Consider the following 13,528-nt stretch of genomic DNA (forward strand, 5'->3'; position numbering starts at 1 on the left):
ATATTAAACATAAGAATGTGCTATCAAAAGTGACAGACCTGCAGGTAGGTGGGAAAAGCTTCCTCCAGTTTTGTTTTCTTCTTTCTGTAGCGTTTTTTAATTTTTTCTTGGACCTCTGGTCTAGGAGGCTTCTCCTCAACAGGGGTAACAGGTTGTGCCTCTGTCCATCCTAACACGATAAATCACACAAAAAATAAACACACAACAGACAATACTGTGGAAGTGTGTAATATTGTGGCAGTAAAGACCTTCATCTTTTCCTGTGGGAATCTCTGACATGGAACCAGAAGAATCCTTTCTGCAGAGGGATCGTTTTGCCTTGGCTGGACCTTGACCGGGACGATTCCTCTGTCGGACCATGAAACCACCAATGCCTTGAAATAAATAGTTATTAATTAATCAGCAATAAGTTAAAATATACAAAATTAGCACAATTTCTCTCACAATCACTGTGTAGATATAATTTGAGTATTGAGTTTGAGCAAATTTTTCTATTAATTGTCCAGTGTTGTCAAAATGAAAGCTCAGAAACACGAGGCAGATTCAATTGTACATCAGAGGCCCTGAGATGGCAGTGCTTTGCTACAGAGTTGAGCATGTACAGCGCCATTTTATGCTTCACAGGAGCTGTCTCCTTTAATCAGGTTGCCTACCCGGCCTGTACGGCTTCCTCTTTCTCTTCTTGCCACTGTCCGTCCCCTTGGAGAAGTCTTCTGCTGGCTCTCGCTCCAGGCTTGAGTCAGACTTTGTCTCACACTCTAGAAGCTCTACCTCTGCAAAAGTGAGAAAGGACTGATGATGAGTGACAGACCCTTTGCAGAGAAAGCACATCAGAGGCCACTCAGCACAGAACCTGGGTCGACTGTATCTGAAATCCACACTTCCAACAGGACATTTGCCAGATAGAAATTAAGTTCAGAAGGACATTACAAAGTACATCTTTTTCACGTATTTACAACCCCCCCCCCCCAAAAAAAAACCCCATTCCTGATGCTGTTTGAGTAACAAAAGGACTATTTATTTATTTGCCATTAAAGGTATTCCATTTTGGTCTTGTGGCCTGTATCAAAGCTAGTGACTGATGGCACTCTTGGCTTTTGTATATTTGTACATGGATTAAGTAACCTTGTTCATATCATGTTGCTACAAAAACAAATATCAATGCCAGACTGAGACTCCCAAAAGAACACAGCAATGTAACTAAAATTTAGAAGAATAAACACAATATTCTTACGGAACACTAAAGGAATCTATTAATGCAAAGGTAACTATCTAGATTGTCAGAAATGGATTGACAGACACAAAAGTCCAAACACTGAAGTCACAGCTGTGACAACCAGATTGCAGGTACGTGTCAAATTTGACAGCCAGATTAAAGCAGTGGTGAAATCAAGGTTTTTTTTCAATTGAGGCACTTGGCAAAAATTATACTAATTTTACAGAAAAAAACATTGAGACAATTATCTTCACCTTTGTGGCCACTTAGCTGGATTACTGTAATGGACTTTTGTGGTAGTTAGGGGGTTCTCCATTGCCTGCCTTTCTGGTTCAGAAGGCTGTTGCACATGAGCACATTACACCGACTTTAGCATCATTGCACTTGTTGCCCATACAGTTTAGGATTCATTTTAAAATCATTTTATTTGCTTTTAAAGCCTTATATGGCCTCGCTCCACCCTACTTCTCTGAGCTACTACACCCATACACTCCCAGCTGCTCTCTCAGGTAATCTGACCAGCTGCTCCTCACACGGCTTCCTCACTGTCTCATTTTATTTCTGTTTTTAACTAATTTCATTGTATTTTTTTCTAATTTGATATTTTATTTACTTGCATTTTGTTCATTGTTTTATGGTGAGTCTGTTGACTGTGCAGCACTTTGGAAACCTTGTGTTTACTTAAATTGTGCTCAAGAAATAAAGTGGATTGGATTGAAAACCACTGTTAAGGGTGAAAAGAACTTAATGTGGGAAGACAAGCACCTCTGTTGTCCTCCATGTCTTCATCACGGAAGTGCTCTGAGAGGGGATCTATAGGAGCCTGAAGCACTGCCACGCTGTTCTGGTTAATGATCTTCAGCTTCAGCTTTGGCTTGGGTTTCCTTCGCCTTGACGCAGTAGCAGACAAGCTCTGCAGCTGGCAAAGCCCAGACTCTGTCAAGCAAACTCCGTCCTGGGTGTAAGTTCTAGACAGATCTGAACCAAGTTTAAGAAATCATTGTCACTATGAGTGTATGCTCTATACCTAAGAAATGAAATTATTTCACAGAAAGAAAAAGAATTTAAAAACCTTAACCATTCAATTCTAAGCAGGAGACCTACCAAATTCTTTAGCCTTTGTGGCGATTTGCGTCATAACAGCAGGGTCAATGGCATCTTTGGCCTTGGTCACAACTGCAACAGCACAATAAGCACAAACAGCACATACAGAAAGTTCAAATGTCTCAGCAAATCCAAAACAATCTATAACAGAAACAAATGACCATTGCTCTTTAACCTTGTGTGGTCTTGAAAGTCAGACATATTGTGCAATCAAAGCTACTATCTGCAGCTTTCTCAACATCTTCCTCCATATGAAGACCCTGGCAAGAAGCATGGAACCATCTATGGACAAAAAAGTAGGTTTAGGGACAACTATAACAAATACCTAGGGACAGCAGTTGCACTCAGCCTAAAAATTTGCAGAAAGATTGTGTACCTGTCACATTGGCGACATTGCAGAATTGTGGCACCTTCACTGTAGTCCACCAGGCAGATGGGACATGTTGCAAGGCTGGCACAGGGGGCGCACTGGGTGTAATTATTCTGCCAATCACACCTTAAGCCTGGGGTTGTAGCACCGCAGTGGGTACATGACACACACCTGCAAGACACACGGAATAGGAATATTATTCCACACAGCTTACTTCAAAAAGGAAAAAAAACTGCTCAGTGCATTATTTTTTTTAGTTTATAAAAAAACCTTTATTTAAACAATTACATGCTTGAATTGGAGTTGGGTGAGATAAAACTACTCACCATTTGCACTTCCAGCTATCCTTAGGTACATTCTGGAGTGGAGGGTCCAGGCAGTATGTGTGATAGCTGATGTCGCAATCGTCGCACAGCAGCAAGCGACCAGGATCTGTGGCTTGGCCACAGGTCTCACACACTGTACATTCCAGGCAACGCCAGCCTTTACTCAGCACTACTTTGGTGATCTGTGAAATAATGAAACAGTTAAATGTGCACCAATGTATAAAGAGATAACATTTTTGCTATGTACTAGGCATACTGTGTGATGTAGAAACAATACTGTAAGTACCTTTATGCCAACGCAGAATGGATGGTAGCACTGGCCACACTGAGCACAAGCCAATAGACGTCCCTCTGCACCAAGACCAAAACTGCCGCATACCACACACATGTCCTAAAAAGAAAAGAAAAATCTCAAATAACTCAGTTCCACTAATGCAGTTCACTTATGACAACCACAGTTACAGCAAGGCACAAAGTCAAATTTACCCGGAAATTTTTTTTTTTTTTAATGTTGGAAGAATCTTATGTACAACTTCTGTCACCAGCCAAATGCATGTTTCAATATGCTTCTGTCACCAGCCAAATGCATGTTTCAATATGCTGTACAGAATTATTCAATTGCAATCACCCATAATATATGTGGATGAATGAGAAAATATTTTTATTTCCTTAAACCTGCTTCGTTAATACAAACACACCTATATCCTTAAATAAAGTTGTGCATAGAAGCATTCTACCTAAAAGCAATAATGTTTCAGTATGATTCTATATTATATAACTGACTGGGGCAGCAGTAGCTCAGTCCCCTTGGTCTTGGGCTGGGGACTGGACCAAAAAAGATTCGGAGTGTGAACTGGCAGTGGAGGGATGCCAGGTCACCCACCTCCTGAGGTACTCTTGAGCAAAGCACCGTCTCCTTCCCAAAGGAGCTGCCAACTGCTTTACCCCTCATTATCTGCATGCTTACAGGCCCCTTTTGTGTGTGTCACGGACCCACAAACACACACACACACACACACACACACACACACACACACACACACACACACACACACACACACACACACACACACACACACACACACACACACACACACACACACACACACACAGAGTTGCTAATCACACGTGCTTATGATTATTAACTAACAACTAGAGTGAGCACATAATTTCCCCTGCAAGGGATTAACAAAGGTGATATCTTCGTTCTTTTTCTGACTGAACTGGTTGCAGGTACCGGTAACTGGCAGGATTTCCACAAGAATGAATTATCTCAAACTGAAGATATCACTCAGGTCATATTAGTGAATGAACAAAATCATGGATGAACTCAAAATTACATATATTAGTAATGATGTTTCACCTGTTTCAGTGTGAAGTTGTCATTGCTGGAAAATATGACCACTGTGTTATGCATGGCATTTTCCTCCTCCTCTTTGACTTGGTATGGTGTTTCTATTGTGGTGACCTGCATATCAGAATGAAATATCATAAAAATTTTTACATGAAAGTATCATTAGCAGTATCAGTCTTCAATTTGAATGATTCATAGCCAAGTCATTGTTTTGTGGTATGGGCTCCACAGTCTGAGCAGTCTTTACATAAAAACCAAACCCACAGTTCAAAAGTTCATTTTTAACACAGCACACAATACATAAGCGATGTCTGCACTGAGAGGAGAATTTAACACTTCTTTGTATTAAGTGTAATGTTTGAAATGTCATCCTGCTGACAGTACGTACCCCAGGACTGATGCAGGGACTCACTCCGTTCTTTCCTCTGGCCCTGCCACGTCCAGCTCTACCTGATAAACCAGCTCCCCTGGGCCTCCTTCTCCCGGGGAAACCTGAGCCTCGACCCTGCGGTGGCAAGAAAAAAAATCAGAAAATGAGTATTACTAAATGGTGGATATAGACACACAAACTCCTTTTCACAGATTAAAAAAAGGCAGAAGTAAGCTCTACTTTATAGAAAATTTCTCGTGAAGAAAAAAAAAGCTCAGGTCATTCACTGCTTGGCCAAAAATAAAAGTCACCACCTAGATTTTGGGTATGAGCCTTCTATAGGGCAATTATCTTTCAGCCTGCAAAAAGTTAGTAAACTAAAACTGGTGCAATGAGTTGATTCTCATTTCTTAAACAACCTTGTCATAAGACATCCCATGGTTGTGGAAAAGATGTTAGTCTGTTTGAGAATTATCGGCATGCGTGAAGCAGAGAAAACATCTAAGGAGATTGCAGAAACTACTAAAATTGGGTTAAAAACTGTCCAACGCATTATTATAAACTGAAAAGATAGTGGGGACCCATCGTCTTGAAGACATGTGGCTGGAAAAATATTCTGAATGATCATAATCAGCGATAACTTAAATGACTGGCGAAATCAAATCAAAGAAAGGAAACAGTAGAACTCAAACATATGTTTAATAGTGAAGTATAGTACGTAAGAGCATTTCCACAACCACAATGCAAAGGGACCTCGGAGGATTGGGACCGAACATCTGTGCAGTCTTGAGAAAACCACTAATCAGTGAGGCCAATCGGAAAAAAGGCTTCAATTTGCTGAGGAGCATTAAGATTGGTGTAATGGAAGAAGGTCAAGTGGTCTGATGAGTCCAGATTTACCCTGATCCAAAGAAATCGGCGCATCAGGCTAAGAGGAGAGGCAGATTGTGTGATGCATCCATCAGGCCCTCTGACAAGCTCTGGCAGACTGTCCCTCAGCTCTCCCCATTGAAAAACCTAATTGACGTCTATGGATGTCATTGGCAGCCAGTGAGTTAATCTTATTTCAGAGCTACATTACAATTTGTGCATGGCAGCCAGTAAGTGAGAGAGAAGAAAAATCCCTCTGAGCTGTTCTAGCATCATGAGTTCCATTCAGACCCATTCATGACAGTCAAACTTAAATGAAAAGCAAGTAGTACACTAGAAGTAAGGCAGTCAGAGACTGCAATATCCCACATCACCCATGAAGTCAAAATTTTAGCCTTACCTACTTTCATAGATCAAAGCAGTAGCTTTGATCTACGGTCTTACTCACACTGGCCTTCTCCCTTGTCTTTTTATGTTATCCGGTTCCTGAGTGTACAAAATTTGAAATTTGACCTAGTTTTCTAAAGGTCAATGTCATCATCTCATTTTCATCCCCTTTGCTGCCTGAGTAATATGCTTTTTGTTTCATCTTTCTATCTGTAACAGTTGCGAAGATATTTGGTGGACTAACAGACGAAAGAACGGACGGGCAAACACACGAACACTGATACATCACCGCTTTGAAGCGGGATGTAATGAACCCGATTAAGACCTGCTCGCATCTCTTCCTATTTGCCCCAAATTTGATCTTGAAAAAATGTCCCCACCATCCATAGCAGTTGCAGATCTACACCAATTAAGATGGTATTTTGCAGGGTACAAACTAACATTCATCCAAAATATTCTAATAAGATGCTCAAAAAAAGGGAACACAAAAGTGTTTCACTGACAAAGAGGCAATGGAATGCTTTCATTCACTGGTAAAAACTATTAAACAGATATTTGTGCAGACTGGAATGATTTATTACCTAATACCCTTGACCTCTTAATTCAATCGCAAAGCTAGCCAAACGTAATTTCAATGTGGCCTTATTTCTAGTTTCACTTTAGAAAAACAAGCATAGCTACTTTTAAAAAAAAGTTCACAAAAAATTGGTAATGGTTTTTACTGTGGGCTATCAAAAACATCAGTGACACTCAGAAACACTCTAAGAGTGTGTGTCACTATGGTAAACAAAGGGCTAACAGAGGACAGCTATTGCCCAGCCGTCTCTGGTGAGCCACAGCATTTACCACTCTGATGCTCCAGCCGGGGCTGCCAGAGGACTGCCTGGTCTTTGGGATGTCCCACCCCTCTGGCTGGTCTGGTGACCAGGACAAGGGGGAGCTCACACTGTTGTGGGGGCTCCATGCACCCTAAGGTAAGGGAGGGCAGGTGAGAGAGTGAGAGAGAGGGAGGGAGGAGGGTGACAAAATGAGGCAACTTAAAAACAAAGCCAGCAAAGAAACAAAATATACCAAGATAGATGTTAAAGAGATGTGTTGAGTGTTCAATGTAGCCACTGGTAGCACATGTATCTATAAATAGTTACATTATTAGAGTACCTGACGGGTAAAAAAATATAAAAATATAAATATAATAAATTTATATAATAAATTTGGTTACTCTTTGTTAAAGCTTATCTCTGAGGTTTTTCATGCACACAAGTTTAAATTTCCAGGACATTATAGCACAACACAACAGGAATGAAACACTAGTATGTTTGGCATAGTTGCTACAGCAAGGGGAATTATGTTAGAACATGAATACATCAGACAAAGTTATGCCAGACTATAGACTACATTTCCGGGATAGGTTTCTCCAGGCGTTAAGAGCTACATGTTTATTTAAGAAATGGGATTAATCTGGGGGGAAGAAAAACACATTTTGCAAACTAAATTAGAATGCCCTCTGCAACATCCTTCATAATACGTCACAGCCAAGGTTGCAGTTGATTTATATTATTTGTCTGAGAATCTACATTCAGGGCTCTGATTTAATTTATGATTAAATTGCAAAGGTTAGAGCTACTGTTAGAAGCTCAAGAGGTTTTCTGTCACTGTGTTGATGGTGTAAAATGAAGACGGTGATGGTAATGACTGGTCACTGTTACTTGGTGAATGCTCGTTTTAAGCAAACCAATTAGGCGGTGCATGTTTGTAATGTGGAGATGAGCATGGGAGAGTAACCCCTACTGAAATCGGAAACTGTGACCAAACATGGATATGCAAAACATAGCTGAAAATGACTGTATGCTCTGCCTCAACGATCCTAGCCTAACCAGCCCAATACTGGAGAGCTGAGAGAATGCACAGGACACTTAAGAATGCCATTTTGGTGTACAGTGGTCCCTCGTTAATGGCGGGAGTTAACATTTTCACACTTTTCCCTCGTTTAAACACACAGCACACAGAAGACAATGGGCTAATCAGGATGCAGAACACAATGCGCTGTAAAAAAAAGCATGCACTAAAAAAATCTGCGAAACTGCGAGGTCACAAAAAGTTAACTACATCATAGCGAGGGACCGCTGTATACAGGGTATGAGTACAAATTATTAGTCTGCAATGCAAAGGCGTATTAGATAAGCTGGGACAGGGAATGAGGCACAACAAGCCAAACAACAAAATGAAGTCGACTAGCATTCTTCTTCATTTACATCAAAGTTCGTACCTGCTTTGTTCGGGGTCTTCCAGGAGAAAACTTCCTCTTGGTGATGGCAGGCTTTCCCATTCCAATTTTAGGGGTAAGTGGTATAAGTGTAGTGGTGGGTAATAAACAATTGTGATCACCCAGCAAAGGTAGGATCTGTGTCTGGGATGGCTCTCTGGGAGAAGTCCCTCGGCCCAGCAGACAGCAGTCGGAAGGAGAGGAAACTATGTCTACCAACCTTTCTACAGTCGTCTTCAGTGGTTTCTCTTCTGAAGACAGACTGGAAAGAGATAGATTAGGCTTACTCTCTGGTGTGGTGTCCATCTCCAGCTCCTCTGATGTGCTGGAGGCTGATGGCCTAACAGTCTGTGCCAGGTTCCTGTGAAAAAAACTCTCACTCCTCTCATGGAAAAGTTCTTTTCGAGCAGATTCCAGCAAAGACACTCTAACTGTATCCATATTTGAGGAGTGAGGTAGTGAGACCTCCACTGGTTGGTTCGTAAAAGGTACTGATGTAGTACTTTTTAGTTCTTTGGTGGCTATGATGATGGCCTTAAAATCCTTTGTGCTGGGGTTGGTCATGCCCTCCACAGGGCAGGCCTCTGTCTTTGCTGGTTTAATTGGGAATGTGGTGTCCTGCTTCTTTACTGCATCCGTCGGCAGATGGACAGAAAAAGAGTCAAGGCTGGGAGTTGCTGAAGATGTAGAAATCTCTGTAGGTACAAGCTGGGCTCTTTCTGCTGGTTTTGATTCTGTAAAAGGAAGTTCATGATTGCAATGAACCTAGGATATTTGTGCATCATGTTCTTCATTAATAGACAGAAAAGACAGACGTTGAAGAACTTAATATTAATTGATTTTTAAACCAAAGAAATGTTAATTTCATTAATACAAATGAGATGTTAGCTCCATGTCTTACATTATCCCTGTCAACAATATTTTATATTAATATTAATAGTTTACATTAATGCGAATCATTATGGAGCCCCACAGGTCTGACAGGGTACCAAATAAATAGTGTACAAACCTGGTTTGGATTCTGTTAAGGTTTTGTAGACAGAATATTCTGTGTCCTGTATCCCGATATCTGCACCTTCTGAGATATTTAAAAAGAAAAGATGAATTACCATAGGTAATTTATCAAAAGATTCTATGTAACAAAATTTTATTTGCTTATTTAAGAAAAAGCTGAGTCCACAGACATTGTGAACAATCTTGAAAAGAAAAAAATGGGATAAAGTAAATTGGTCAAAGTGTATCATTCGGCTTAGCTACTCAGCATTTGAGCTGGCCTTGAAAAGTTTCTGACAGAAGTGTTAATGAAAAAGGGGGTAGCTTTTCTGTAACAAGTGTCTCACTGCATAACAAAACCTTCATCATGGGCTAAATTTTGTATTGTATTGTAGGCTACCCTCTTCCACCTCTTTCACTGGTTTTGTGGTATCTCCAGTTTTCTCTCTCTGCATTCGTTTTTTATTGCAGACATCTGCATTTGGCTAGTTTAGAATGAATGGAACTAGTCATTCTTGGCTAATAGATATCAACACATCAAGCCAATATTCTGCCACACAGCCTCTGACAGTACAGATAGCCTAGTCTTAACGCTGGACCCACAATTTCAATCCACAAGTTCCTGTGTCACACTGATCTGACATCCTCATGCACCTGCTAGGCATCTCTGCCAGGGAAGGGAGTAACCATGACAACCAACATCCCAGGGTCTGTGTACTCATGGCTCATGACTGTGCTGCTTGCAGGTGCTCTTCCGGTGCCCATGCCAGAAAGTCAATTAGGATCTCCAGCCTTCAACTATTGACCGAGCTGAACACACATTCTCATTCATATCAACACCCGGCTTCCTGTAACGCCTACAGTGATGATGATGGTTGAGATAAATACGCAGCTTTCATTGGGGCAGCAGAAGCCCTTACAAGGTCTAACTTATAGCCACAGGATGGATCTAACAACATCTCAGTTGAGTCATGGTAAGCCTGCTGTTAAACCCTAAGCAGTGGAGAATCCTGGTGGCTAATGAACAACTCTGGTGAATGACTTCAATTACATTACATATGCACTCAGCTGGCAGGATTGTCATGAGCTCATAAAACAAAAACAAAACTAAAATAAAGTACAATTCAGCAAACTATAAACAAATGTGTCGTTTAAATTGATGGCAGAGGTCTTGAAAAACATGTGAAGCTTGACAGACATATTTCTTGATGATTAACATTAATTTCTTGAATGCACACTAAAAGCATACAAAACAAGTACAATTTTCTCTAAAACCACAATGTGAAAGGCGTAGAAAAGAAAAAGAAAAGGCTTGTTCTTTAACGAGATTGCATGTCTGCGATGAGCACAACAAACAAGTTGTATGTACATTCATGAGCTCACACAGGCATACATTTCTTATCTAGTAAGTGTTGCCAGTGTCCAGACAGTGGGAAGCATAGCAGCCACGAGCATCCCAGACTCACCATTAACTTGCAAGGTACTGCTCTGACTGTGGGGAAGACTGACATGGACCACAGTGGAAATCGTCGGGGAGAAGTTCAATAAAAGCAGTACTCACAGCTAGCACCTGTGCTAGCTGTGAGTACTGGATAATAGCTATGGAAGATGGGGCTTATTCAGAAAACACCACTTCTGCTACAAAATGGTGTATCTAGACAAGCTGATGTCAGATAAAAATGTAGCTTGAAGTTGAAGTCACAGCTCTAGTTATTCTCTTAGGTGCTGAATCCAATAGTCATACCTTACTGTATCACACTGAAGTGACTTCACCAACTTTGGATATTTGTTGATTCAGTATTGCATACCAGTTGTTGTCAAGTTTGTGCAAAACAGTAAGAGACACCACAAATGTGGCACATCTGTCTCTCCTGCCATTACATAGTTTTGCTTTGAGTAAAATTATCAGTTAATTCATAAGCATGACAGCTCAGCCCAAATGCTCATTTCATATCCTTGCACCACATCTTCATACAGCCTGGCAAAACATGCTCCATCTTCAGAAGACAGGAGAGGGAATCTAAATACTTTAAATCTTCAAACACAGTTACAAAGACAATGGAAATGCTTTAATCTGTTGCTAATAGAACACCATCTGGTTATTGGAGTTCCTAAAATAACAAAGTGTTTCTTTCTGGTTATTGTCCAACAATCCTCTAATCTACAACCACTAAGACTTTAAAAACGTCGATCATTCATGCTACAACCCAAATTTGTTCGGCATGGCCAAAATGCCTTCTTTGATTCTGCATGGCTAGTTAAAATAATGAACCCTGTACCAAAGGATTTGTAATCATATAGCTTTAGATTGTGGCCTTAATTTCATTTAAACAAAAAAATTCCATTCTACGCCTATTTGTTGAAAATAAGATATAGTTAACATCAAAATACATTTGATTCAAGGAAAAGACAGGCACATAGAGATAGACAGTAGATAGTAGATTTAACAGCACACATAAAAATGAAAGGAATTATCTGTCAGTGCATGTAAGCGTTTTGAAATAAAGACTCACCAAGCTTCAGCGCTGATTTGGCCAGCTTCTCCTGCTGGACAGTAGCCTGTACAAGCTCTGAATCTGAGACAGATGGAATAGTAAATAATTCCAGTTTGGGGTCATTGTGCATTTCAGGAGGCAGCAGAGTGCCAGGTTCTAAGTCTATGTGCTTTTTAGCCAGGTGAGGGCCAGTCTCAGAGTCTATGTGCATGGGAGCTGGCTGAGGGCTGAGCTCTGGGCCGGCGTCCGTGTCCTCTGGCTGCTCTGTAGCAGAAGACCTGCAGTTGGAACACACATAGTCCTCTCTGGGGTGTTTTTCTCCTTGGCCTGAGTTCTGGCGCTCACACTCCAGGTGTAACCATCTGAAAGCAGCGTACAGGAATTTTAAAAGATTGTTCACAGGGGAGAAATCCTTAAGTGTAACACTTGTGATCGTGGTTTCTTACTCTTTTCTAGCTGCTAGAGCTGGCTTCACACACAAATGCCCCTTACCTTTTACAAGTGTGGCAAAAGAATAAGTCTTTTTGATGCTCAGGGTCCAGGATGCCAGCACACATAGGACAGCACAGAGCAGGGTCCTGGTTTTGGACACAATTCTCACACAGCATGCTGGTGTGGTGCCACTGCCTGCTGCTTTGTGTTCCACATTGGATGCACATTCTGCAGTTCTGAGGAGTACAAGTGTCCTTCTTATTAACATGATCATTCAAGCCCAATGAATATGGTGTTTTTGCTATGTACAGTTATGTTTATAATAATAGCAGTGTGTCTAAAAATTTGAGTAAACCTCAAAATTCTTCAAATAATTTTTATTTTAATGCACACAAATGCATTGGGGACACTTTACATTCTATTTCAAAGCAAGAAAAGTGGAACAAGTCATTGAATATGATATTTTACAGAAAGTCAACAAACAATAGCAGTGTTGGCATCTTTCTTTAAAACTCAAAAATGTACTGCATAAAACTATAAAGCTTGAAGATTCAACTTTCCTGAGAATCTTAAACTACAGTTGCTGATAACTGCTTCAAGTCTGTGGTGTATGGACTTGTTTAACTTCTGGCACTGGTCAACAGGCATTCCAGCACACGACAATTGTTCTAGGTTCCACAGTTCCTCTGCATTTCTTGGTTTTGCATCATGAACAGTATTTTTTATGTGAGCCCACACGTTTTTTATGGGATTGAGGTCTCGAGATTATGCTGGTCACTCTATTAATTGGATGCTGCTTGTCTGGATCCATGACTTTGCTCGCTTGCGAGTGTGTTTGGGATCAATGTCTTGTTGAAACACACATTTTAAAGGCATTTCCTTTTCAGCATATGGCAACATGACTACTTCCAGTATTCTGATGGACTCAAACTGATCCATGATCACTGGTATTTGATAAATAAAACCATTAAAATAGTACGAGAAACATCCCCATATCATGATGCTTGCATCATCATGCTTCACCGTCTTCACTTTGTATTGTGGCTTTATTTCAGTGTTTGGGGACGTCTGTTGTCCTTAGAACCAAAAAGAACATTCTGACTTTCATCAGTCAACAAAATTTTGCACCATTTCTTCTTAGACCAGTGGATCCGTTTTTTGGCGAATTGTAACTGCTTCAGCACTTGTTTGTTTTTTTAACAATGGCACTTTGCAGGGGCTTCTTGCTTGTAGAATGGCTTCACATAGACGTCATCTAATTGTTACAGTACTCAGAGACCACCTTAGCTCTTCTCTGATCCTCCTGGAGATGATCATCAGTTGAGCTTTTGCCATTTTGGTTATTCTT

The 13,528-nt window shown here is 40.7% G+C and overlaps 1 protein-coding gene across 1 annotated transcript in view; it reads right to left on the bottom strand.

The window, feature by feature from the left end:
- kmt2cb (lysine (K)-specific methyltransferase 2Cb) overlaps positions 1–13,528 on the bottom strand; it is a 96,883-nt gene that overhangs the window by 31,961 nt on the left and 51,394 nt on the right. The window contains exons 11-26 of the mRNA XM_068341672.1: positions 12,241–12,416; positions 11,767–12,110; positions 9,270–9,338; positions 8,264–8,994; positions 6,844–6,966; positions 4,759–4,875; positions 4,380–4,484; positions 3,303–3,407; positions 3,017–3,198; positions 2,697–2,861; positions 2,496–2,602; positions 2,321–2,392; positions 1,982–2,194; positions 654–773; positions 249–374; positions 39–169 (exon numbers count right to left, since the gene is read on the bottom strand). Coding sequence (XP_068197773.1) covers positions 39–169; positions 249–374; positions 654–773; positions 1,982–2,194; positions 2,321–2,392; positions 2,496–2,602; positions 2,697–2,861; positions 3,017–3,198; positions 3,303–3,407; positions 4,380–4,484; positions 4,759–4,875; positions 6,844–6,966; positions 8,264–8,994; positions 9,270–9,338; positions 11,767–12,110; positions 12,241–12,416 — 2,886 coding nt within the window. The remainder of the gene's footprint in view (positions 1–38; positions 170–248; positions 375–653; positions 774–1,981; positions 2,195–2,320; positions 2,393–2,495; positions 2,603–2,696; positions 2,862–3,016; positions 3,199–3,302; positions 3,408–4,379; positions 4,485–4,758; positions 4,876–6,843; positions 6,967–8,263; positions 8,995–9,269; positions 9,339–11,766; positions 12,111–12,240; positions 12,417–13,528) is intronic.

Source organism: Antennarius striatus, chromosome 18 (assembly GCF_040054535.1).
Source record: "Antennarius striatus isolate MH-2024 chromosome 18, ASM4005453v1, whole genome shotgun sequence".
In the NCBI taxonomy this organism is placed as follows: Eukaryota; Metazoa; Chordata; class Actinopteri; order Lophiiformes; family Antennariidae; genus Antennarius; species Antennarius striatus.